General features: G+C 53.1%; 2 protein-coding genes across 2 annotated transcripts in view; one reads left to right on the top strand and one right to left on the bottom strand.

Annotated features, from left to right (window-relative positions):
- Positions 1–23,739, top strand: part of CNGB1 (cyclic nucleotide gated channel subunit beta 1) — a gene marked incomplete at its 3' end in the record, with an annotated part of 80,250 nt that overhangs the window by 7,912 nt on the left and 48,599 nt on the right. The window contains exons 2-11 of the mRNA XM_082861985.1: positions 14,744–14,898; positions 17,406–17,463; positions 17,769–17,841; positions 18,629–18,749; positions 18,851–18,896; positions 19,090–19,126; positions 20,714–20,789; positions 20,989–21,028; positions 21,404–21,563; positions 22,688–22,763. Coding sequence (XP_082718111.1) covers positions 14,752–14,898; positions 17,406–17,463; positions 17,769–17,841; positions 18,629–18,749; positions 18,851–18,896; positions 19,090–19,126; positions 20,714–20,789; positions 20,989–21,028; positions 21,404–21,563; positions 22,688–22,763 — 834 coding nt within the window. The 5' untranslated portion in view covers positions 14,744–14,751. The remainder of the gene's footprint in view (positions 1–14,743; positions 14,899–17,405; positions 17,464–17,768; positions 17,842–18,628; positions 18,750–18,850; positions 18,897–19,089; positions 19,127–20,713; positions 20,790–20,988; positions 21,029–21,403; positions 21,564–22,687; positions 22,764–23,739) is intronic.
- On the bottom strand, positions 884–7,384 carry SPMIP8 (sperm microtubule inner protein 8; the record flags this gene model as incomplete). The annotated part of the gene is made up of 7 exons (XM_082862696.1): positions 884–1,059; positions 2,197–2,229; positions 2,583–2,647; positions 2,860–2,921; positions 3,351–3,525; positions 3,751–3,812; positions 7,162–7,384. The coding sequence occupies 7 exons, from the start codon at positions 7,382–7,384 to the stop codon at positions 1,026–1,028; spliced, it is 654 nt and encodes a 217-aa protein (XP_082718822.1). The 3' UTR covers positions 884–1,025.

Below are 23,739 nucleotides of genomic sequence, written 5' to 3' on the forward strand. Positions count from 1 at the left end.
TCTTGAGCTTGGTGGCTATTTACCCTGATCTGGGTCTGTCCTTGCAGACTGGCCACAGGTGGGATGGTATTTGGAAGGTCCTGGAGCTAAATGCTGATGCTGGCGGCTCTAACACCCAGCCACGCCGAGACACTCTTCTTTAGCCCAAAACTTTGAGCAGGGTTATTCTGGACCTGGCGCAGGAGCCCCACGGCTGTCCCCAGCACATCAGGCCTCCTTTCTGTAGGTTGGTAGGCAGATGAGGGCTAGTCCTGAAGCTATGTGAATAGAGCAGATAACTTTTTGCTTACATGGTATGTTCATTGGCGGTGCTTTGGGGAGAGGAAACTTTCTTCTCTGAGTGGGCTTGGGCACCTCATCTTACTTCCACACTCAGTTGCTTCACAGGGAATAGAGACCATAGGCCAACCCTCCAGGGCCTGATTCCACTTCTTCAGGGGAACCCTGGGCCCAGGGAGGCCCCCAGCACACACTGGGATGGCAAGGGCTTCTGAGAGAGGTGTCTAAAATCCCTTTCGAGCCCCCTCTTTTCTCTTTAGGGCTCAAGTTCAGAGTCTGAGGTGGAAGGGGCTTTATTGTAGGGTTATGAGCAGGGGAACGGGGTCACAAAGGAAAACTAATTCTCAGGCAGGCCTGCCTCTGTACCTCATCCCTGGCGGGGCCCTGGGGCCTAGACCCTAATTCTCTACCTGGGGTCACCAGACATCTTTCCCAACTCCCCCCCACCGCCACCAGTCCTCCAGGAGTTGGCAGGAGGCAGGTAAGGGCAAGACATCCTGAGGTCCTGAGGTCCTGACCCTCCCCCAGCCCCTGCACCACACATACACACACACACACACACACACACACACACACACACACACACACACACACGGGTGTGGTGCCTCCTTATGGAGCATAAGGTTTATTTCCAGTCAGGCTAAACTCTTAGGGAGATCGGTGCTGCCACCATACACCCTCTGTCCTGCTGGGGACCCTGAGGTGGCATGGTTCGGCAGCCTGGGGATCGGCCTCCTTTTCACAGATCAACGCCAGGGGGTCATCAGGTAGTTGACACGACTGTGGAAAGAAACAGGTGAGGTGGGGGCCTCTAGGATGTCCTGGGGAAAAATCAGGCTGTCCTTCTCTAGGCCTTCCCCACCAAACCCACCTTCCTGCCCTCGAGGCTCTGAAAACACAGCTTCTGTCCTGTCTCTCTATGGCTCAAGAGCCCTCAATGGCTCCCTATTACCTTTAATATATTTTTGGCTGGTCTGTTTGACTTTCGAGCCCCACTTCCAGTTTGCCTCATCTTTATCTCCCGTGAGCTTTACTCACTTTTCAATCATTTAGTGAGCCTACTCTGGCAGGCATTATATAGTAGTTAAAAAAAAAAAAGCTTTCCCTTGTGTGTGCACAGGGTGGGTGAGAGAAGGCAAACTTTCATCAATAATTATAATACAATAGCCTGTGTGCTCTAAGATGGAGAGGGATGCACATACGGAGACCAACTGGAGGGGGGTTGGAGCTGGAGGGGAAAGGCAGAAGGTCAGAGAAGACTTCAAGGACAATGGGACACCTGGGCTGGGCTTTAAAGTGTAAGGAGGAGTTTTCCAGGCAGAGGCAGAAAGATCACGTAGGTGCTGAAACAGCACAAGCAAAGATATGGAGTGTTTGGTTGCTTGGTTTGGGTTGCACGCAGGAGTCTGGTACTGCTGAAGTGTAGGGAATGGGGCTGGAGAGGTGGGAGATGGCCAAATTATGAAGGTGCTTGAATATCTTGCATTCTTCTCCTGGGAACACTTGTCCCAGCCCTTACCACTTCACCTGTTTCCTGGAAGGCAAATTCTTGGCTCCTTACATTATATTTCTTATATGTCTGTTTACTCTTCCAGTCCCTGCTCTTCTCCTAGGTAACCCCGCCCCCCAATCCCCCTAACCCCCGTCTTTGCCTTTTGGCCTCCTCTGGGCCAAATCGGGAGGGAAAGGCACTCTACTCCCTCCATCTCCCAGTGGGCTGCACTTTTGCCTGGCGAAGATCTCTCCAGCGGAAGACCTTCGCGCCCCCCTGACATCATCCGGGAGGGTACCAATCCTCTGGCGCCTCCCTCACGAGGGCCCGCGCGCTGCCCGACTGGGGGGCGTGGCCAAATGTGGGGTGGGGTCGGGGTCATTTCCCACCCGCCCCCCCCCCCCCCACTGCAGTTGGAGCCCTACCTGTAGATCGAGCCGAAGCGTCGGATAGCATTCCTGCAAAAGAGAGAGGAGGGTGAGGCCGAGGTGAGGAAGGGTGACCCTTTCTGGGAACAAACACATCGGCAGGCGCCATCCCACCAAGATTACACTGCACCTTCGCCCCACCTTAACTCCTCCACTCTGAAAGGTGGAGTTGCTAGGGACTGGATGACAGGATGTTCCGTTTGGTAGGAATTAAACATTTAGTCATTTTGAAATCGCAATTTTCTTGTGGTGTTTTGGAGCCAATCAATTCTTCCTAGGTCTCACATTTTCAAGGGCCACTAGGTATGCGGTGGTGAAAGCAGCCAAGACCCCATTCTCCTTCCGCCAGGTATGGGGCCCCCGGGGTCTGTGGGGTCACTTACAGGGAGTCGAAAGGCAGGGGCTTCTGTCCATAGCGATCCAGGCTGGGATTCTGGTTAAGACAGAACTGGGGCGGGCCAGAGGAATGCGGGGGGGTCCACTGAGTAGAGGGGACACGGACTCCCCCGCCGAGGCCCCGCACAGCACTCTCTGCTGGGGATCTTGGCCCTGGGCACTGGGAGACCTTACTCTCGGTCTCCTCTCCCCCTCCCCGACCCCGTGTTAGCCGCTTCTCTCCCACCCCTGCCCCGCCAGGGACGGAGCAGTGCGCCTACCTACCCGCCAGTTCTGGGTCACCTCCGGCTTCAAGTACCGCACCGCATTGCCGCTGAAACTCTCGACTGCGGAGAGAGCGCCCACATCTGGCACCCCGGCCAGCCCAGAGCAAGCCCCGCCCCTACTCTTACCTGAGCCCCGCCCCTAGATCAAGCCACGCCCACGCCTGCTCCTAGAACCAGTCCCCCCTCCGGACTAAGCTCCGTCAGTCCCAGAACCAACCCTGCCCTCCACCTCCACCACACTGGCTCCCACTGGCTCGGACCTGGCCCCGCCCCCTCCCCAGGACTAGCCCTGTCTCTATGAACCTCAATCTGTCTGGGTCCAGCCCGCTCTTGAGTGCCCCAGCTGCTCCTATCTCCTAGACCTGTCTTTGTCAGAGCCCACCCCCGAAGACCCCCGCCCGCGGTCAGCGCTCGGGGTCAGGGCTCTAGGGACCCAGCGGCCCAGTTGTCTCTCCCACACTAAGGCATCCTGCCCGCCGGTGGACTGACCCTTCTTGCTCGGGCAGGGCAGCTTGCATTCGCCGGCAGAGGACACGAAGCGGGACCAGTCCTCGATGGCGCGCGTGAAGGTGGGCCAGTCGACCCTGTTGATGCCCGGTGCGATGGGCGCCAGCTTTCCCTCGCGGCACCTATTTCGGAGCCTCTGGCTGCTCGCCGTGATGTCCTGCCAGGACGAAGGGAGTCAGGGCGCGGGGGGAGGCACTTGAACCATCTGACCCAGGGGGTTCCTGAAGCCCCTGAAGGAGATGCGAAGGGGGTAGGGTCCCAAGCTGGTAGCTGAGGAAGTGCGTGGGAGTAGAGCCCAGCATTCGAGGTGCTTGGGGCTGGGTGCACGCGGGACCTTCAGGTCCCCAGAGCAAACCCAGGGCCAGGGGCAAAGGACACTCACCAAGCACTGCAGGGATTTGTTGGGGACACTGAGGAGTGTGAAGTAGGCATTGTCAAAGTCATCTAAAGGAGAAAGAGAAAGGGAGGAGTCCACCAGTGGTCACAGGCCCACACAGGAGAGGTTTGGTCCACACTGCTTTAAAAGGTTTTTGAAATACTTGACAACTTAAAAAAAATCTAAGATCAAGTGGATTTTTACTTAACACACCCCATTCAACAAAACAAACTCCAAATAGATAAAAAATTTCAATGTAAAATAATGAAACCATAGACGTACTAGAAGAAAACATGGATAAATTTCTTTATAACCTTAGGGTGGGGGAGGCCTTACCAACTCTAATTCAAAATCAGGTAGCCTAAAGAAAATGTTGATAACTTGGACTACATAGAAATAAACTTCTGCATGGCAACATAAGGAAACATAAGGAAAGTCAAAAGACAAATGGGAAAAGAATATTTCCATTTATTTTGTAGATAAGGTGCAATTTCCCTAATATTGAAAGAATTCCTATAAATCAAGAGAAAATAGAATAAAATAAAACAAAATAGAAGAAAAAGAGAAAAAAAGAAAAATAGGTAAACAGTCTGCACAGGTAGTTCACACACAAACACAAGAAATACAAATGGTCCCTAAACTATGAAAAGACACTCAGCTTCATTCATAATAAGATGCATGCATATTCAAACTACATTGATACCAATTTTTCATATCAGATTGGAAAGAATCCAAAAGTTAGTGCAGTTATCAGAAACAGGGCCATTGCCATATGTTGCCAGCGGAGGGGGGGGGGTGTATAAATTGATTCGAGTCTACGGAAAGAAATTGGCATTATCTATTGGAATTATAAATACACATACCTTTTGACCTTATAGTCCCACTTCTGGGAATTTATCCTACTTCACAGTTGCACAACTGGGAAATGATGTGGGTAGAAAGTTTACCCATTTCAGCATAGTTTGCAATAGAAAATGATTGGAAATAACTCAAGAGTCTGTCATTAATGGACTGGTTAAATAAACTATGATACATCCTCACTATGCCTTGATTAAAAATCAGTAGAGGAAGTTCTTGATTCAAACCCTTCCAAGGTGCAGAAGAGTATATGCCTTTATATGGCTTTAAAGCCTAAAATTGAGACGATTGGAGGCAAAGAAGAATATAGATTCGGGTCATCACCTAACCAAGTCATCAAACGTAGCATCATGAATAGTGGGATAATGACATTATGTGCCTCCTTCTGAGCCATCATGGCAAATATGGCCTCCAACACCTGTGAAACCTTCTACAATCAAGCTTCTACATCTATCTTCTATTTCCCAGAAAATAGACTATCAAGGTAGACAACACCATAAAGAAACAGTCACTCAAATTCACAGTGTAGGACTCCTCTACAATAAAACTGTTTTGGACTCTTTAAAAAGTTAATATTATGAGGGAAAAAGGGAAAGTGGGTAGACTGTTTTAGACTAAGATCCAAGAGACATGACAACAAATTACAAGGTGCAATCCTAGATTGAATCCTGGTTCCAAAAGTTTTTTGACAGCTATAAAGGACATCTTGGGGAAAACTGGGGATGTTTTAATATGGACTGAATATTAGATATTAGGGAATTATTTTTAACTTTCCTAGATGTGATAATGGTATTGAGGTTGTTTCTATCATTGGGAACTGCTTGCTAAAGTGTGTGTGTGTGTGTGTGTGTGTGTGTGTGTGTGTGTGTGAGAGAGAGAGAGAGAGAGAGAGAGAGAGAGAATGAAAACAAATGTGTCAAAACATTAATTGAAGCAGGTGGAAGGTAATGAATGTTCATAGTATTAGTCTTTCAACCTTCCTCTATGTTTGAATATGTTCCTAATAAAAAAAGTTGGGGAGGAAGAGAATAGGTTGTATTTACAGTAGTAAACAATGGAAGGATTCAGCAGCAGCTCAGAGTGGTTACCTGTAAGTGGGGATGGCGGGGGAGGAGTGAGAATTTTTAAAATGTACATTGTTACAGCATTTTGAATTTTGAAACTGTGACTCCATTGCTTTTATTAAAAACATACTTGCAATAATCAAGAGCTCTCCCTAAAAATCGAGACTCTTGGCCTCTCCTGGAAGCCAGGAAATTGGTAGAACTGTGCTGACCTTTCCCACACAGTATCAGCAGGACCCCATAGCTGCTCCCCTTTGGAGGGGGGTGTTGGGACTCCACCTCACCTTTCACCCCTTCCCCCCACTGCGTCCCCACCCACTTCCTGTATTTGTGTTTCCCATCCTGGCCCTGCAGGGGTCTCTGTGGGGCCTCTGGAGATCTCCCTATAGTCTCTGACACCCTCACTCCACCTGCCACCGGGGTCTGAACCTGGGTATCACCCTGGACTCCTCACTCTTGCCCCTCTACCCACACTGGTACAAATCGTGTTACTTTATCTCCTAAATACCTTCCAAATCCCTCCCCTGTGGCCAGACACTATCACTACTTCCTGAAGACTGTAGTCCCTCCCAGTGTCCTAATCACTCACCCTCCCCCCCATCATCCGCTTCTAGTCTCTCTGGGTCACCCACTCCCCACGGCCCCAATGCTCGGACCTCCTTCCTTCTTAAAGTCTTCAGAGGTTCTTATCTACCTCCCCAGGAAGCCCAGACCCCTGAGATTAGCCCTCCCTGAGCTGTGTCCTCCTCCTCAGCCACAGCTCCTGCTGCCCCCGCACTCCTTATCCTCCCACCTAAGCACGCCCCTCAAGTTCACCAACACCTCACGCAGCTTTTCCCCTCCAGGCCTCTGCAGGTGCTATTCCCGCTAGCTGGAGCGCCTTTGTTCCAGGCACAGTGTCAGGCACAAAGCAAGCAATTAATAAATGTGCTGGAATGAGTGAGTGTGGGTGTCTGTGTGGCACCGCTATCTCCATCCCCAAGCTTCTCAATCGATGAAGGGTTCTTCCTTAGCCCCGTGTGGCCTTTTACCCCAAAGGCTCCCATGTCCACCTCTCTTTCATGACAAGTGTCTTTCTCTTCCTTTTTCAAAGGGAGAGATGATTGGGCAGAAGTTGTTATTATTGCTATTATTATTCCTCCTCCTCCTGCAACTGTTGGCCTCTGCACAGTTCCCTCTCCATTAATAATACTAACATTATTGTTGAGCACATATTACGTGCCAGGCACTGCTCCAAGTGCTTTTCAAGCCTTATCTCATTTTAATCTCAAAATAGCCCTGACAGGCCGGCACTGTCAGCATCCCCATTTTACTGATAAGGAAACAGAGGCTCAGACCTGGAGGATACCCAGACAGGGAGGAGCAGAGCTGGGGCAACTCCCTTTACCCCTTTCACCTGCCACTCATGGTTTCTCCCTCCGAGATCTCTCTCCTCCAAACCACCCACGCCATCCCCGAAGGCCCAAAGGGGCTGGTGGTGGCCAGGTGGCCTGACCTTTGCTGCAGTAGGTGGTGGACTGGCAGTGCTCGTCGGAAAGGCAGGCCCTGACGGAGTCCATGTCCATGCGGCGCAGGCTGGGCAGGGCTGGGTGGTAGAGCTGCTGCTTCACGCCGGCCAGCTTGTTGCGCCGCCGTGCCATGGGCAGCAGGGTGGCCGGGGATGCGTACACATGGGTGGAACCGTCCTCCCAGGGCACCAGGTTGATGATGCAGGCCATGGCTTGGGGGGCAGAGACACCCCAACCAGACACCCTTCTGTGTGGGAACACAACCTTGGCCAGTGCCAATTTGTCTACTCGTCCAACAGGTACTGACCACCTACTGTGTGCCAGGAGCTATGGTGGGTTCAGGGCCGCTCAAATACACACACACACACACACACACGGGATGTGCTGAGGACCTCGGCAGAGGTCAGTACAGGGGATGTGTGTCTGAGGAGGCTGGAGGATTCAGCGAATGGTCTAAAAAGAGATGTCATTTGTGTCTGTTCTTCAATAATGAGCAGGAAGCGGCAGCAGCAGCAAGTGGATTCACAGTTGAGCTCAGTCTGCCTCTGGGTAATTAATTATGGGCTTCTGGCCTTAGCTAAGGTATCTGGCATTTACTCAACATTCTACAGGGAGACATAGAAAGGTTTTAAATAAGGGGAGAGACCTGATAGACAGGAACTAGAAAAAATATGGCTGGTTCCCCAGTGCTTCGTTTTAAAAAGTGGATATTCCCAGAGCCTTTGAGTCATTTAAACTTTAGTGAGAATTTGTTGAGTCCCGTTGCTTTCTTCCTGACCCCAGTTGGAGGTGAGAGATGGAGGTGGTAGGGAGGTGGGCAGGTGGAGAGAGGACCTTGGGCCATGGAGGAGCACAGAGAGGGCATGGCAACCAGATGGGGAAGCCGGCTCGAAGGCTGGGCCTTCGTGGGGAAGGGACAGGGAAGTGGGAAGTGGGGGTAGAGGGGAGGGAGGGCTCCCTGCTCCTGGTCCGCCACAGTGGTACCTCACCTGCAGGCTATGGGCCCCAGGTGCACAGGCTTACAGGGATTTTCCGCTCTTCCGACTGCTCGATGGGGAAAAGAGGCAGGGAGATGGGCCGAGGCCCAGTGCCTTATGAGGCAGTAGGAGAATAAAGGGACATTCTGCGGAGACAACGCCCATTGCAGCCTGATTGTGAGGGCACCAGCTCCTCGGCAACCATGACAACCGGAGGCTCCGAGGAGAAGAGCCTGCTGCCAGGGGTCCTTGCACTGGCCCCCTCTTTCAGCCTTCCTGAAGGATGCTGTCTCCCAGGCCTCACACCAGCTGGGCATGTTGGGAAAATCAGACAAGGAGCTGGGTCTCCCTGGGGGTGGCCATGCCAGGGCTGGCCAGGGCCGGCCAGGGCAGGCTGTGTGACCCTATACTACTTACTGTCTGTCTCTGGGCCTCAAAGCTCCCATCTGTGTTAGGCAAGGGCCCCCGGCCCTGCCGGGAGGAGTGCCTGTGAGCTGGCAGGGCTCACGGACACTTGCTCCCCTCCTCACAAGCCTCACGGAAGAGGGCACTGCCCTGCCTGCCAGTCCTTGAGTCTCCAGAGGTGGCGATTAGTGGCTTCCAGGATCCAGGGTCAGCATAAGGGGATCAGGGAGAGTGGTGGCCTCAGCAGGACAGGGATTAGCAGGTGATACTCTCCCTGCAGGCCTGCAGCCTCCCTCCCACCTTCCCAAAAAAGTGAGGTCATGAGGTCCTAAGCCCAGCACCCTGAAGCCCTGGGGCCTGACCACCATCAAGGTCAGAACCACCGGGGGACTTCCCTGGCGGTCCAGTAGTTAGGACTAAGCGCTTTCACTGCCGTGGTCCGGGGTTCAATCCCTGGTCAGGGGACTAAGATCCCACAAGGCTCGCAGGGAGGCCAAAACAAAAAAAAAAGAACCACTGGAGGTGGACCCTGTCCCCCCATCCCTGTGAGGAAACCCTGGGGAGACTCTTAACTTATTTGCATATCTTGGCACATGCTTTTGCATACACCTGCCCAAGTGCTGAGCCTGCTGGGCCCGGGCACCCCTACTGTGAGATTCAAGTAGGATTTGGCTCCCTATTTGCTTCTCCTACAGTGCCCCATCCAGCCCCAGAGCAGCGTCCCCAAGTCCCACCCCTTAAAGAAAACTTTACCTGAACTTCATTCACCACCCCATCGCAATTTTTTTTAACTCTTTTAAAGTTAAAAATACAACAAAATCCAGAAAGTGCATAAATATATAATGTAACTCATAATTTTATAAAGTGAGACCCTGTGTAACTACCAGTCAGGTCAAGACATGGGTACTACTTTGCAAAACAGTGTAACAGTTTCTTAAAAAGTGAAACATAAATTTACCATATGACCCAGCAATTCTACCCCTGGGAATCTTCCCAAGAGACATGAAGATATATGTCCACACAAAGACTTGCATGCAGATGTTCATAGCAGCATTATTTATAATAGCCAAAATGGGGAAACAACTTAAGTGTCCATTGACTAGCGGATGGGTAAACAAACTCTAATATATCTATGCCATGGAAACCGACAGTATGCCATGGAATACTCTTGGGAATTAAAAAGAAATGAATTATGGATACGTGCTACAATGTAGATGATCATCAAAACATTATGCTAAATGAAAGAAACCAGACACAGAAACACTCCACATATTATATGCTCCATTTATATAGGATGTCTAGAAAAAGCACATGTTTAGAGACAGAAAGCAGATTAGTGGTTGCCTGAGGCTGGTGGGGGGAATGGGGAGTGATTCTAACCAGCATGAGGGATCTTACTAGGCTGATGGAAATGTTCTGAAACTAGATATTGCATAGCTCAGTAAATTTACTAGAAATCATTGAGTTGTACCCTTAAAACTGGTGAATTTTACAGCATACAAATTACATGACAATAACGTTGTTTTAAAAAATTGATGTCAGCTAAAGAAAGCAAGTTAGGACCCCGCCAGCCCCTAGAAGCTTCCGCATACGCCTTCTCAGTCCCACCTCCTGCAAGAGGTAACCACTCTCCTAGCCGTGTAGTATAACCACTGCTTTTCTTTATAATTTTACTACCTATGTTTGCAGCCATAGATAAGACAGACTAATTGTGCCCTATTTGAGCTTTGTACGCATGGGCCATTGGGGTCCTTTCAGTCTGGCTTCTTTCCCTCCGTATATATGCACACGAGAGTCATCCAACAGGGGTGGAGCTGAGGTTCGTTCATTTGCCTCACCCTAGAGCTCATTACTCTTCAGCCAGGCCCACGTGACTCTGACCACTGGCCGGTCTCCATGCCCCCAGGTTGCCGAGCCTTGGGGCACAGGTCAGCCTCCGCTCACACCGTGGTCCCATGTGGCCAATCCTCCCCCAACACACTCAGCCGTCTTGGGTGCAGCAAACCCGGCTTCCTGGCTCTTCCCCTACCCCACCAGCAGCTCTTTCAGTCTCCTTTCCTAGCTCCTCCTCCTTTTCCCAACTTCGAAATGTGCCAGTGTGCTCCAGGCATCATCTCTGGTCCTTCTCTTCTTTACTTTTGATTCAATGAGTCCTGTGGCTTTAAGCATCATCTATAAGCTGAGCTGATGCCTCCGAAGTTTCCATCTCCAGTCGTCCACCTCTCCCAGACTCCAGACAGCCCCCACCCCGCAAAACACACCTCTCACCACCTGGTGCACATTTCCACTCAGATGTCTCTCAGACAACGAAGTAGAGCTCGACGAAGTAGAGCCCCCCAGACTCTTCCACGCCACAGCCCCAGGCTCCCTCTTTTCAGTAAACGGCACCACCTGCCAGCTGCCTAAGCTGAACACCCTCAACACCTCCCTTTTCCCTCCCCTCCCCTTTTCTCTCTCCTGCCACTTGCTCGGTCCAAGTCTCGTCATCTCTGCACTGGCCTCCGTCGAGCTAGAGGCAAGGGTGAGCATCACTGATGACGCTGGCCGTCACTTGCACACCCAGGCAGAGCAGTAGAGCTCACTGTCCTCTCTGGCTGCAGGTGCCATGGGGAGGAGCGCTGATCCCCAGCAGCCTGGCGTATCGACAGAGCACGGCAGAAAGAACCTTCTCCCACACCAGTTGCATTGGGGGTGGTTGCATATCAGAGGTTCTGCAGAGGAAGGAGAGGACAGGGATCGTCCAGTCACACACTGGTTTGTTCCATCGCTACCTCCTGACTAGTGCCTTGCTTCCACACCTGCCCACTACAAAACAGCTGCACAGGTGGTGTCCGGCCCCTGTTCTAAACCATCATGGGCTTCCACGGGCCATCAGCTAAAACCCAATCTTCCGACCGTGGCTTACAGGCCCTACCTGATCTGTCCTGGACCTCATCTCCCACCACTCCCCCCTACACCCACTAAGCCCCTGGGCCCCTCTCTGTCTCTCAGGTGCATCCAAGCTCATTCCAGCCTCAGGACCTTTATTTACCATTGCCTGGAACACCATTCACTCAGATCTTATGTCTCAGCTCAAGTATGTCCCTCTTCATAGAGGCACCTGTGCCCACTCCCACTTCCCACCACCTCACACATGTCTCTGCCCTGTGTGTTTCTTTCATGGCACTCAGCATATCTGCAATACTTTTAAGTCCATCGTTAATCTTTTTTACTTCTGAATCTTCCATTGGAATGTAAGCCCCGTGAGGGCAGGTCCTATTTCTGTCCTTCTCAATGTGCCAAGGCTGGCAGGCTGCCTGACACATAGGCAAGGTCGAGAAATGTTGTAGCTGAGCAAGTCAATCCCCTGCCCCTTTGCTAAACAGCCCACTGCCCTGCCCCCCACCCAGGTCCTGCCACCTCACTGAGCCCCTTTGTGCTGGGCCTCTGTCCCTCTCCCGCTCTCCCCTGAGATCGCCATCCCCCTCTAGGGTTCGACCTCAGTTCAGGAGGCCGGCTTGGATGCAGTCAGTCATCTATCCGTCCTCGGGCCCTCCCTAAAGGCCCAGCCCTGGGACCACAGCCATTCTGGTGGAGCCCAAGGCAGGGGGTGCTGAGGCCCTGCCCAAGCTGCAGAAGATTCTGAGACAGAGCCACTCTGCTTGAGCCCCTGCATTGGGGCTGGAGAGCTGGAATGTGCCTCCTGCCACTGCTGACTGAGTTGACAGGCCCCTGCTACCTTGAGGAGTCTCCCAGAATCACCTGGGGACTCCAAGCTCTTATCCTCCCACCAGCCGCTCTGTGGGTTGGTCAGGGTATGCAGGGAACCAGGTCCCCTGGCAGCTCATGGTGCCCCAAACCAGGGCCATGTAGGGCTCCTTCCCTGGCGCCGATTCCTGGTGGCCCCTGGGGTTTTCTGCCGGCTCCCTCCGCATCAATCTCTTCTCTTCCACTGCCACCTCCCCACCCTCTTTAGAACCTCCTAATCCTTTGCATACGGGCCGGCCCAGCTGCTGCCAATTAATCCCCTCTGTGTCTGAGAGGCCAGCTGAGAGAGGCAGGAAGAGGCAATTCCTGGCTGGTGGACGGCATCTGAGCAGGTAACTCAGGGTGAGGTCGCGGCTCTGTGGGACCCCTGATGAGACTCCCTCCGTGCTCTCCTCCCATCAAGCCATTTAGACATGGAGAACCCGGCAAGGCTGGAAACCTGAGGCTTCTGTCTTCCCCCGTGAGGCTCAAACCTTAGTGACTCTCCAAGGCAGCTTGTGAAATACGGATTCCAGATCCTGCAGAGGGTTTAGAGGGGCCTAGGGATCTGTATCTTCCGCAGCTCCCCGAAAGACTCTGAAAGGCTGGTGGTCCAAGCACTGTTGTTGTTCTGGGTACCACTCCCAGGCCCCCCTTCCCGCCTGCGCCTCCCTCATCAACGTGGAATCAGCAGCAACAGGGCTAAAAGATGGGAGGGGCCTGCACGTGTTTCTATGCAGGAGGAAATGGCTGGGTCTGGGGGAAGAAGGGAAACTGGGAGTGGGGAAGGCTTCCCTAGTCATTTCCAGAAGGTTCAGAAGCACAAGCCAGCACTGCTGCCTGCTGGGAAATGGCTTGCAGGACTGGCCTGCAGAAGCAGCCGATCCTGGGCAAACGTCAGTACCTCCAGGGTAGATGTGGGACACCTGGAGCCAGGCAGACCTGAGCGTAAACTCAGCTGGGCCACTTACTGGCTGTGTCACTTTGGGCAAGTCTGCAGACCTCTCTGTACCTCCATTTCCTTGGCTATAAAGTGGTGATGAAAACGCTTATTTACTGAGGCTGAGTGGAAGGAGGTGAGGATGAGGTGATCATGGCTTATGGGGCTGGCTGGGATCGGTGGAATCTGCCATCCTAAACATGCAATCTTGGGCTCTACCAACCTTGAAAATCAGTGTTTTTACCCCCATACCCAACAAGGAGATGGAAGACCAGAGGTGTCATGTCTGGCCCAAGTCACATTTTTGGTGGCTGAGCCAGGGAACTGACCCCCCACTCAGAGCTGTGTCCTTCAGCACAGCTTCGCTTAGGGGAAGCTGGGCTGCTGAGGCCAGAGCAGGGACAAAAGTCAGGGCTGTGAGTAGTAGGGGAGGCAGCATGGCCAGGGCTGTGGGGAGATGGACACTGGGGCAGGGGTCCTGGGCCCTGTGCCTGCCCTTTGCAGCCTGTGGCCAGGGTCCCTGGCAGACGAGGGACAGAGAATACTTTGGCTGTCCATGGCTGGGGGGAGGGAGGATACACCATGCCGGGCACGGCCTCGGAAGGGCCCTTCGAGGCTGGGAGTTTGCATATATTGACCTGTGTGGCGCCCGCTGGGCCAGGCCATCCTGCAGGGATGTAGTCATAAGGGCAGGGATGCCCATTCCCTGAAAGTAAATGATGCCAGAAACTGAGCCCGTGTAAGGTAGGGCTGAACTATCGCAGTAAACCATGAAAAAAGGGGCTTGTTATTTTCTCTTAAAAATTTCTAAATCATGAAAATAGGTTGATTTTTATCTTATATTAAACAAAAAATATTTTCCATTCATATGCTGCTCATAATGTATTTTTAAAAATTTATAATGGGGTTATGCTGAACATGATAGTCTATCATTAGCATTTTTGCTTAACATCCAATGATAGTCACAGCCAACATTTATTAAGCTCTCAGTGTGTGCCAGTCACTGTTCTCATCAGTTTATTTTATCCTCACATTAACCTCCACAAGATAGCTACTATTAACATCCCCATTTTACAGACAAGCAAACTGAGGCATGGAGCATTTAACTGATTTGCTCATGACTGGAGTCCAAAGCGTGTAGATCTTTCCATGTTAGTTCAAATTGATCTACTTAAAAAAAATGGCTCCATAATATTCCATTATTGGATGTATTATAATTTATTTAATCTGTGCCCCTCTTACAGAAGACCGATTAGGTTCTTCCCAGTAACCAGTCTCCTACTGATGGATATTTGGATGTTTTTCATCTTTTGCTCTAACACTGTTGTGACCGACCTCTTTACACACATATGTCTGAGGGCTTGAGTATTTCTATCAGGAAAATACCTGGAGCTATAACTGCAAAAATATTTTTAAAGATGAAGAAGGAAAAGGGAAATATATAACTCACAAAAGGAGCCCATGAATGGTGGGAGCAACTGCGAGCATTCTGGAGAGGCCTAAGTACTCGGTCCCCTACAGGTGTCAGGATGCTGGGCTGGGTCCAGAGGGTGCTGCCTCAGCCCCCAGGGACACCAGTGAAGAGAGAGGAGGAGGAGGGGGCAGAACCAGAGCCAGAGTTGGAGCCGGAGCCTGAAACAGCCCCTGAGGAGACTGAGCTAGAGGAAGAGTCCCTGGTAAGAACTGAATGGCGAGGAAGGGCACACTGGCCTCACTGCTTGGAGAATCCCCAGCTCAGGTCAGCTGCTCCCAGCGACCTTCCACAACAGAGAAAATTGGAGCCAGAAGGAAACGTGGCGGTCACCTGGTTCTGTAAACAGCCAGATAGTAAATATTTCAGGCTTTGTAGGTCATGCTATCTCTGTTAATTTCTCAACTCTGCCACCGTAGTGTGAAAACCGCCATAGACAATACGTAAATGAATGAGTGTAGCTGGTTGTGTTCCAATAAAACTTTATTTACAAAAACAAGCAATAGGCTGGATTTGGCCCACTGACCATTGTTTACTAACCTCTAGAGCTACTCAAAGTAGCCAATCCATTAACTGTTTGTTACCAGTCCAGGAGGCGATCAGAAGCTTGCCAGATGTAAATTTACTATATAAGTAAGCACACTGCTTAGTTCAGTTGTATTTGTTTTGCATTAAGACTTTCTGCATGAGGGAAGCAGTGTGTTGCTATACAATCTGCTGCAAACTGCTTAATCACTGTGGACCAGTAACAATTTGCAGACTGACACTGGTTCCTGGACCACATTTTGAGCAGCACTGCTCTAGAACTTTCAGTCAAGCACATCAAACTTCCCAGCTCTGTATCCCATTCATTCGGGAACCTGATGACAACCAATTCAGAAACTCAGACAGATTTGATTTTGCTTCTAATTGATGCCAGGCCTGTGTGCAGTGCCGGGAGCACAGTGATGAATAAAGCATTGCCCCTGAGGGTCAGCAGACAAGAACCCACCCAGGTTATTCTTCTAGGAGACAGAGGTGATGAGGGAAGGTGGGGAGCTTCAACAGCATCCTCAGCTTACCCTTCTGGGAGGACCAAATAAGTGTATCAGACTGGAAACTCTGGGAGCTCAGAGGAGAGAGTCATCTTAATTTTGGAGATTGGAAGCTGGTGGAGGAGTGCTTCCTAACCACAGTGGGCTGGGCCAAATCGTAACTGGAGGAGATGAAGAGGTGGGGCCTTCCTGGCAGAGGAAAGGCTATTACTGGGTAATGCAGGGTGTGTTTAGGAAACAGTGAGCTCTCCAGGTATAGGGTTGCTGTGCATATGTGTTTGCATGTGCACACATGTGTATGTACATACATGTGTGCCTCGTGTTCTTAGCGGTATGTTTGTGTATGCGTGTGTATTAGCAAACTGTGTGCCCACGAACACATGCATGCCGATTCACAGGTGTGTGTACACAATACATGTACGCACATATATGTGTATGGGCACACGCATTCGTGTGCCTGTAGTTCCATGTGCATGCGGGGCAGGCTAGTGTGTATAAGTTTGTGTTTCTGAGTCTGTGAATCTATTCATGTGTGTGTGCATGTATGCTCGTTTGCGTATCTGTGCTTGTATGTTTGTGTGGATGGACATATTGGTATGTGCCTGCATGTTTGTATATATACATATTTTGTGCACCTGTGCATGTATGCACATCTATGTGTGTATTTGTGTGTTAATACACATATGAAATAATGTGTTCATGAGTGCATGTTTGTGTGTCAGTGCAGGTACACGTGTGTATATGTCTGTTTATGTGACTGAGCATGCATATGTACATGTGTGTACACACAGATATCTGTCTGTGTATATATGCAAATGTACTGTGTGCATATGCATGTTTGTATGTCTGTCTGTACACTTGCAGACATTTGCACGTGTGTGCATCTGCATGGATGCACAAGTGGGCATGTGCCTATATGCACATGTGCATGTGTTGGGGCATGCATGCACATGCAAATGTATATGCACATGTGCTTTGTGTCTTGCATGTGCACATCTATGTGTGAGCAGATGGACTTATTTTTGTGTCATCTATGTGTGTATGCATGTGTGTATACACACGTGTCTGTGTGTCACTTTCTGTATACACATGTGCTTGTGTCTGTGAAGTATATGAGAGTGAGTGTATTAGTGTAGGTGTGCACACATGTGTGTCTGTATGCATGTGCATGCTTGTCTGTACCTGCACACATGCGCACACAGCAGCAGAGGTGCAGCTGCAGAGGCAGATGAGAGGCAGAGGGCAGAAGCTGAAGGCCGCCCAGCTACTAGGGAGACAAGGGAAGGTTTGGCGCAGAAGGAGAGGGAGCTGGCTGGGGGCTGGCTGGGGGCTGGGCTCTTCCCGCCTCCTCCTCCCCTCAGTCGCCCCAAGGCCTTGTAACTCTCTTCCTCTTTCTTTTCAGGCCACTAGAGTGGGGCAGCTTCCTGGGGGATGTGACAGGCCTGGGGGGCACCTTCGGGGGGGCGTGGTGAGGGCCCAGCCCTGGATGAGGGGCCCCTGGGGCTGGGAAGAAGGGAGTGTCCCAGGTGGAAGGTGAGGCCACCAGGATTTACAGAGACCACTGTGAGAATAGAGCTGTTTGCTCCTGTGGGGGGTCGGTTGTGAGGGGGATCAGGGGCTGCTCCTGCCTTAGGCCAGTCTCTCCGAGGGTTTACATGGTCCTGTTTGAACCCTCCAGCCACCTGAGGAGGCCTGCGTGGGGAAGGAAGTGGCTGAGGCTGATCTGGGCCCTCAGGGTGAGTGCTGGAAGCCCAGGCTGGCAGGGCGGCTGGAGGCGGGGAAAGGGCTGTGTTCTCCACTGCTCGGAACCTTGAAGCAGCCCACGAGGTCGGCAGACCCATTTCACAGATGAAGAAACTGAGGCTCAGAGAAGCTAAGGGTGGGCTCCTGGGGACCTTTTAGCTGAGCTGAGCTGGAACCCTGGGCTTCTGACTCCCTCAGGGTTCTCCCCTCTCCTCTGCCTCTGACTTGACCTCCCCAGCAGGGTAGAAACAGGTCTTTCTGAGGCTCCAGTTCTAAAGTACGAGGGACTCCTTTCCAGAAACCCAGGAGGCTGCCCCTTCTCCACCCACATCCCTCCAGGCTCAGGCCGCTGTGGTTCCAGAAGCGAACAGGTACTGCACCACCCTCCCCTCTCCTCAGGGCCAGCCCCCCACCCAAGCTAGGGAGCCATGGAGGGGGTGGGGATGGGCACTGCTCTCAGGTCTACAGTCACTCCCAAGCAAAGGCCCAGAACATCTTAGGAATTGGCTGAAGGGAGGCTCAGGCAGAGGTGGGGGTCTCCTGGGCCAAATGGACCATGTGACCAAGAGAAATGGAGCGGGGGGACCAGAGGTTTCTCAGCGCTTGGGTGAAACGCAGATGGAGTGTGGCCAGAGCTTCTGATTTTCCCAATGAAGACAGAAATCCAGACTTTTCCATGAAATCTCCTAGATAGCTCAGACATTTTAGACCCTTGATACTTATCCAAGTAAGCGTGTCTGCAGAGGGTGTGGAGGGCTGGCCTCAGACGGTGAGTCTGTGACCCTCATGTTTAGGCTGACTAGCCTCCATCACAAGGAAACACCTCACAGGAAACTCTCAACCCTTTCAGAGCACAAGACATGTGCCGAGTGCAGGAGGGGCCCCCTGGGGCCAGGCTAATGGGGCAGCAGGATGATATGGTGATGCCTTTACTGAGTATCTGATGGCGGTGGGCTTGGAATGGCACCAAGGGTTGGCATCCCCCATTTTCCAGAGAGGGACACGAGGTTCCAGGAGGGAGGTGATGTGTCTGAAGTGTCACAGTGGGGAGATAGAGGTTTGGGGTTCAAACCAAGTTCTTTAGGATGCTGTGCACTGCCATGCCGACCAGAGAGGGGCTGGGGACATTGAGGGCAGGCCGGTATCTCTGTCTCTCAGTGGTCCCAGCAGCCGGGTGCTGACCTGGCTCAGAAAGGGTGTGGAGAAGGTCGTTCCGCAGCCCGTCCACAGTGGCAGGCCTGCCCAGAGCACCGCTGCTGGCTTGGAGGGTCCAGCTCAGGTACTACTGGGGCCGGGAGCTGAGGCAAGCCGGGTGGGGAAGGGGTGGGAGGAAGGCTGATGGCCCTGGACTCTCTGCCCACGTCTGTCTGTCTGTCCCAGCAGGCAGGAGGACAGATCCTTGGGCACTGCAGCACTGGGGGCTCAGGTAAGGCCAGGAAGCAGGATGGCTTAGGGGTGGGCTCAGGGACTGTTGCGTTGGGCCCTGCTCCCTGGGGTGAGTCCACGGGGCCAGAGCTTCTCATCTGACTCGGCCCAGGTTCGAACCTGGGTTTGAGTTGGGCTAACCGGGGAGCTCCGGGCAGGCCTCTTGTTGCTGACCGGCTTCCTTTCTTCTGCAGATGGACACAGTGAGGCCCCCAGGGCCCAAGACACCGGGTGAGTCCCCATCCTTGAGCCCCATCCGTAGTGTGTGTGGTGGGCTCAGCATGCCCAGAGCCCAGGGTCCACCACCGCCTGTGTGTGACCTTGGACATGCCCCTCATCTCTTCTGAACCTCACTTTTCTCATCCACAAAACCGGAACGATGGGTTTGGTGCTGCTCAAGGTTTTTTGTGCTGATTACTGAGAGATCCCCGGGTGGGGGCCACCTTCTGAGGATGGGAGAAGGCATGGATGAGCTCCTCAGAGATGGGCCTTGAGTAGGTGGGTGCCGTGTGAAGCCCGGAAGCAGGGCCTGGGCTACCGTGGGGGACATTGGGGTGCCCAGGTTGGTCTCACGGTTGGCAAGAGCTTCAGACTTCTCAGAGCTGACCGAGGCGGGTGGCAGGCTGGATGGGAACTGTGGCAAACGGGGGAGCCCACGTCTCTCTCCAGAGAGGGGCCCCACTGAACTCCACTTCCCTCTGCCCTGCAGGAGTGCTGACCCGGTGTGGCCAGATCCTCCAGTTTTTCAAGAGAAGCTACAAATTTAGGTTTTTACATAATCCTTAATTTTTAGATGTTGCCAACGAATTGAAAAGTTTTCAAAAACACTGTGAGCTCCCGCAATAAACCTGAAGCCCCCAGTTTGCTGTCTCTGCTGGAAATTCAGAGTCACGCCTTCATCTCCATTCACCCCACCCATTCATTCCTTCCCTCATTCATTCATTAGACTGTCGGGTCCTTCAGTCACTGCTGAACGCCCTGGTGCCCAGCACAGTGCCTGCCAGACAAAGGGGACTCAGCACAGAAGGGATGAATGAATATATGAATGAATGAATGAATGAACATGTACAATCACACACTCCATTCATTCATCCATTGCTCCAGTTTGCTGTCTATTTCTTTAGTCCCCTGGAGGCTGCCCTGGTCATGGGTCCCCAGGGCCACTCCACTGACTTGTGAGACCAGTAAAACGATTTAGGATGAGGGCACCCAAAGGACTTGCCAGCTTTTTGGGGGGCTGTATATGGGGGATGGGTTCCCCTGGGAGCATAGAGCTTCCCTGAAGAGGACAGGGCTGCCTGGAGGTCAGATGGATCTGGGGACCCAACGTTTGTCCCAGGGCCAGCTACATAATTGGTGGGGCCCAGTGCAAAATGAAAATGTAGGACTCCTTTAAAAAAATTATTAAAAGTTTAAGACAGTGACGATAGAGCATTAAACCAAAAATGGGCCCTTTAAGTATGGGGCCCTGTGTGACCACACTGCTCACATACCCATGAAGCCAGAGCTCTCTGTCCCAGTCACAGGGAGCCCCCAGGCTGCATTCAGGTCCCCAGGCAGCCCCCGTTCTCATCTGTGCCCAGGAGGCCAAGGCTGGGCCTGTTGTTCCAGAACCTGGTCCAGCCCTGGGTCAGAATTTCAGGTTGGTGGAAGTCCCCCACCCCGGAGGCCCTTTAAGAGTATCCAGTCCAAGGTCCCCAGTGTGCAGAATGGGAGCTGAGGAAGGGCTTCTCGAGGCCTGGGACCCCAGCAGGTGGTCAGGACAGCATGGCTGGGCGCTCCTTGAGGCCGCTCGGCTGACCTCTGGCCCCTCTTCAGGCCCGGGCCCTGGCTGCTCAGGTGGCTTGAGCAGAATCTGGAGAAAATGCTGCCTCAGCCTCCGAAAACCTCCGAGGTAAGTCGAGGAAAAGGGGGAGCAGGCAGCTGACCACCCAGGAAGTGCCTCCCTACTCCGGCAGGCTGTCCTCACCCCTGGGACCCACCAAGTGGCTGCAAGAGGGGCAGGGCATTCAGGGGAAGGGTGGGCGGGGCTGGCCGGGGCAGGGAATGCGCCTGACCATCTTTCCTGACGTCACTTCCTGTTTACGACGCAGGGCTGGAGAGATGAGCCTGCAGATGCTGTCTTGGGTCCAGGTACAGGAAGGGGACCTGGGAAGGGGCTGCCTGGGATGGTCACAGACAGGGCTGGGGGTACAACTGGGGCCTGAAGGATGCTCGGGGCGGGGTTCAGTGCTTGCAGGGAGCAGGCTGTTGTGGGAGTCCTAAACCCTCCTCCTTGGTCCAGGCTGGGAAGCCAGTAGCCTGGGACAGCCTTGTGAGGTCCTGAACAAGTCCCTTCCCCTCCCTGCACCTCAGCTCTGTGTTTGTCTGATGATGAGGGGAGTTGGGGTGGTCCCAAGGGGCTCCCCACTCAGTCACGTTGGCACCTTGAATCTGGACTCTGTGCCCTAGGGGTTGCATGGAGCCCCACCACGTCATCCTTAGTCTCCTGCTCTCCCTGCTGCATAGAGCCCCCAGGACCCGCCTTGGAAATGGAGCCCGTGCCGCAGGCCCAGGAGAGCCCCTCCCTGCCTGCTCCTGCCCCCCTGAAGCCCGAGGAGGAGCTGACTCCAGAGCCCCAGCCCGGCATCCAGGCCTCCTCCCTGCCGCCCACCCAGGACCCTGCCAGGTGAGTCTCCCAAACGCCTCTCCTCCCACAAGCAGCAGACTCAGTGCGTGGCCCCAGCCCAGCATCCACCAAATGAGTCTTTTAAATTAGAAAAGTAACACATGCACCTGAGAGAAAATTCAAAGGGGTTTGCAGCGCGCCCTCCCCGGGCATTCGCATCAGCAGCTTCTCCTGCTTCCGCGCTGTTTCCTACACGTAGACAAGCTCCGAGCACGTTTCTCCTTTAAACTCACGTACCCGGCAGCAACAAACTCTAGCTACTGTTCCTCATCTCACTTTTTTCACCTAAAGACGTAACTCAGAGGTGGTTTTATGCATAGAGGTCTGCTCCATTCTGTCAACGGCTGCATAGTATGTTATACGGATGTACCAGCTTTTATTTAAGCATTCAGTGGACATTCAGGTTTGTTTCCACTTTTGCTGCAGTTAATAGCACTGTACAGGCATCATTGCGTTCACGTGCAAGTAAATCGGAGGAAGTGGAGTTGTTGGTCCAAGTGGTACATGCATTTAAAATCAGGATAGGGACTTCCCTGGTGGCGCAGTGGTTAAGAACCCGCCTGCCAATGCAGGGCACATGGGTTCAAGCCCTGGTCCAGGAAGATCCCACATGCCGCGGAGCAACTAAGCCCGCGTGCCACAACTACTGAGCCTGCGCTCTAGAGACCTCAAGCCACAACTACTGAAGCTCTTGGCGCCTAGAGCCCGTGCTCCACAACAAGAGAAGCCACCGCAATGAGAAGCCCGCGCACCGCAATGAAGGGTAGCCCCCGCTCGCCACAAGTAGAGAAAACCCGTGCGCAGCAACAAAGACCCAATGCAGCCAAAAATAAATAAATAAATTTATTAAAAAAAAAAATGAAAAAAATAAAATCAGGATAGGTACTGCTAGGTGCTCCCGCCCTGGCAGTGTGTGAGGGGCCTGAAATGCACCTTGGGGGTGGCAGGGAGGGTGGGGGGGACTGAGTTACCTGCTGGGGTCGGAACAGTAGCCAGAGGCTTTCCTGGGGAGGCCAGGGATGGGGCAGTGGTTTTCAGGGCCGGGGGCTTGGGTTCCAGTCCACCTTCGGGTGAGCTTGCTACCTGCCTTGGGAGGGATCTGACTCTCTCTCTCCCCCTTGCAGGTTGATGGCGTGGCTCCTGCACCGGCTGGAGATGGCCCTGCCGCAGCCAGTGGTCCGTGGGAAGGCTGGGGAGCAGGTCGGTGCTGGGCTGGGGGGGGCGGGGGCCTTGAGTGGTGGTTGGAGGCATCTTGGGAGCTCAGGCAAGGGTGGAATGGTCCCTGGGTGGGAGGGGAGGGCACAGAAGGAAGAAGGGAGCCTGCAGCTGGAGCTCAGCCCACCCAGCCCGCCTGTCTGCATGGCTCACACTCATTCCACACACACTGTCTGGTCACTGTGGCCACAGGGCTGACAAGTGCTGGCCCAGCCCCTCCTGCCAGGTGGTCACAGTCAGTGGGGGAGGTGCTTCCCCGGGGGGCGGGCAGAGAGGATGTGGGGTGCAGAGGAGGAGCCTCCCAGGAGCATCAAGGAAGACTTCCTAGTGGAAGTGGCCTGCAAGCTGAGAACTGAAGGGGGAGGGGGAGGAGGAAGAGGGTGGGTGAAAGTGAAGGGGGTGGTGTAGGAAGGGCCGTGCAGGCAGAGGATCCGTATGTGCAAAGGCCCAGAGACAAGAGAGGCCCGGAGTGTTCTGGGAAGAAGTGGGGCTCTCAGGAAGCCAGTGGGCCCTGTGTGCATTTCTGACGACCTAGAGCTCCCACATGGGTGGGTGGGAGGGGCAGGGCCTCCCCCACCTCTCCCTCTCCCAGAACCTCCCACCTGGCCCTTCTCTCTTAGGGACAATTGGCCATCTTCATAGAAGCACCTGGAACTCGGGGGCAGGAGGCCTGGATCGCAGTCCCCCTGCAGTAGGAGGTGGACAGGAAGCTTCAGGGTCCCTTCCCCGTGGGCTGAGCCTTCAGGCTCCACGTTCATGGCCTCTGTGGGTGGCAGAGGAAGCTCAGCTTTGGAGCTCCCCAACAGGAGGAAAGCGGGGTGTCCAGTGGCAGGAGCGATCAGTGGATGAAGATGTGCTCACTGAGGAGGGGATCCCTGAGGATGGGGCTGCGGGGGGATGGTGTGGTGCTGGCGGGGAGAGGCCTTCGTGCAGATGGAACTTTGAGACAACACTCCAGGGA

Source organism: Leucopleurus acutus (genome assembly GCF_964270905.1).
Source record: "Leucopleurus acutus genome assembly, chromosome: 20".
In the NCBI taxonomy this organism is placed as follows: Eukaryota; Metazoa; Chordata; class Mammalia; order Artiodactyla; family Delphinidae; genus Leucopleurus; species Leucopleurus acutus.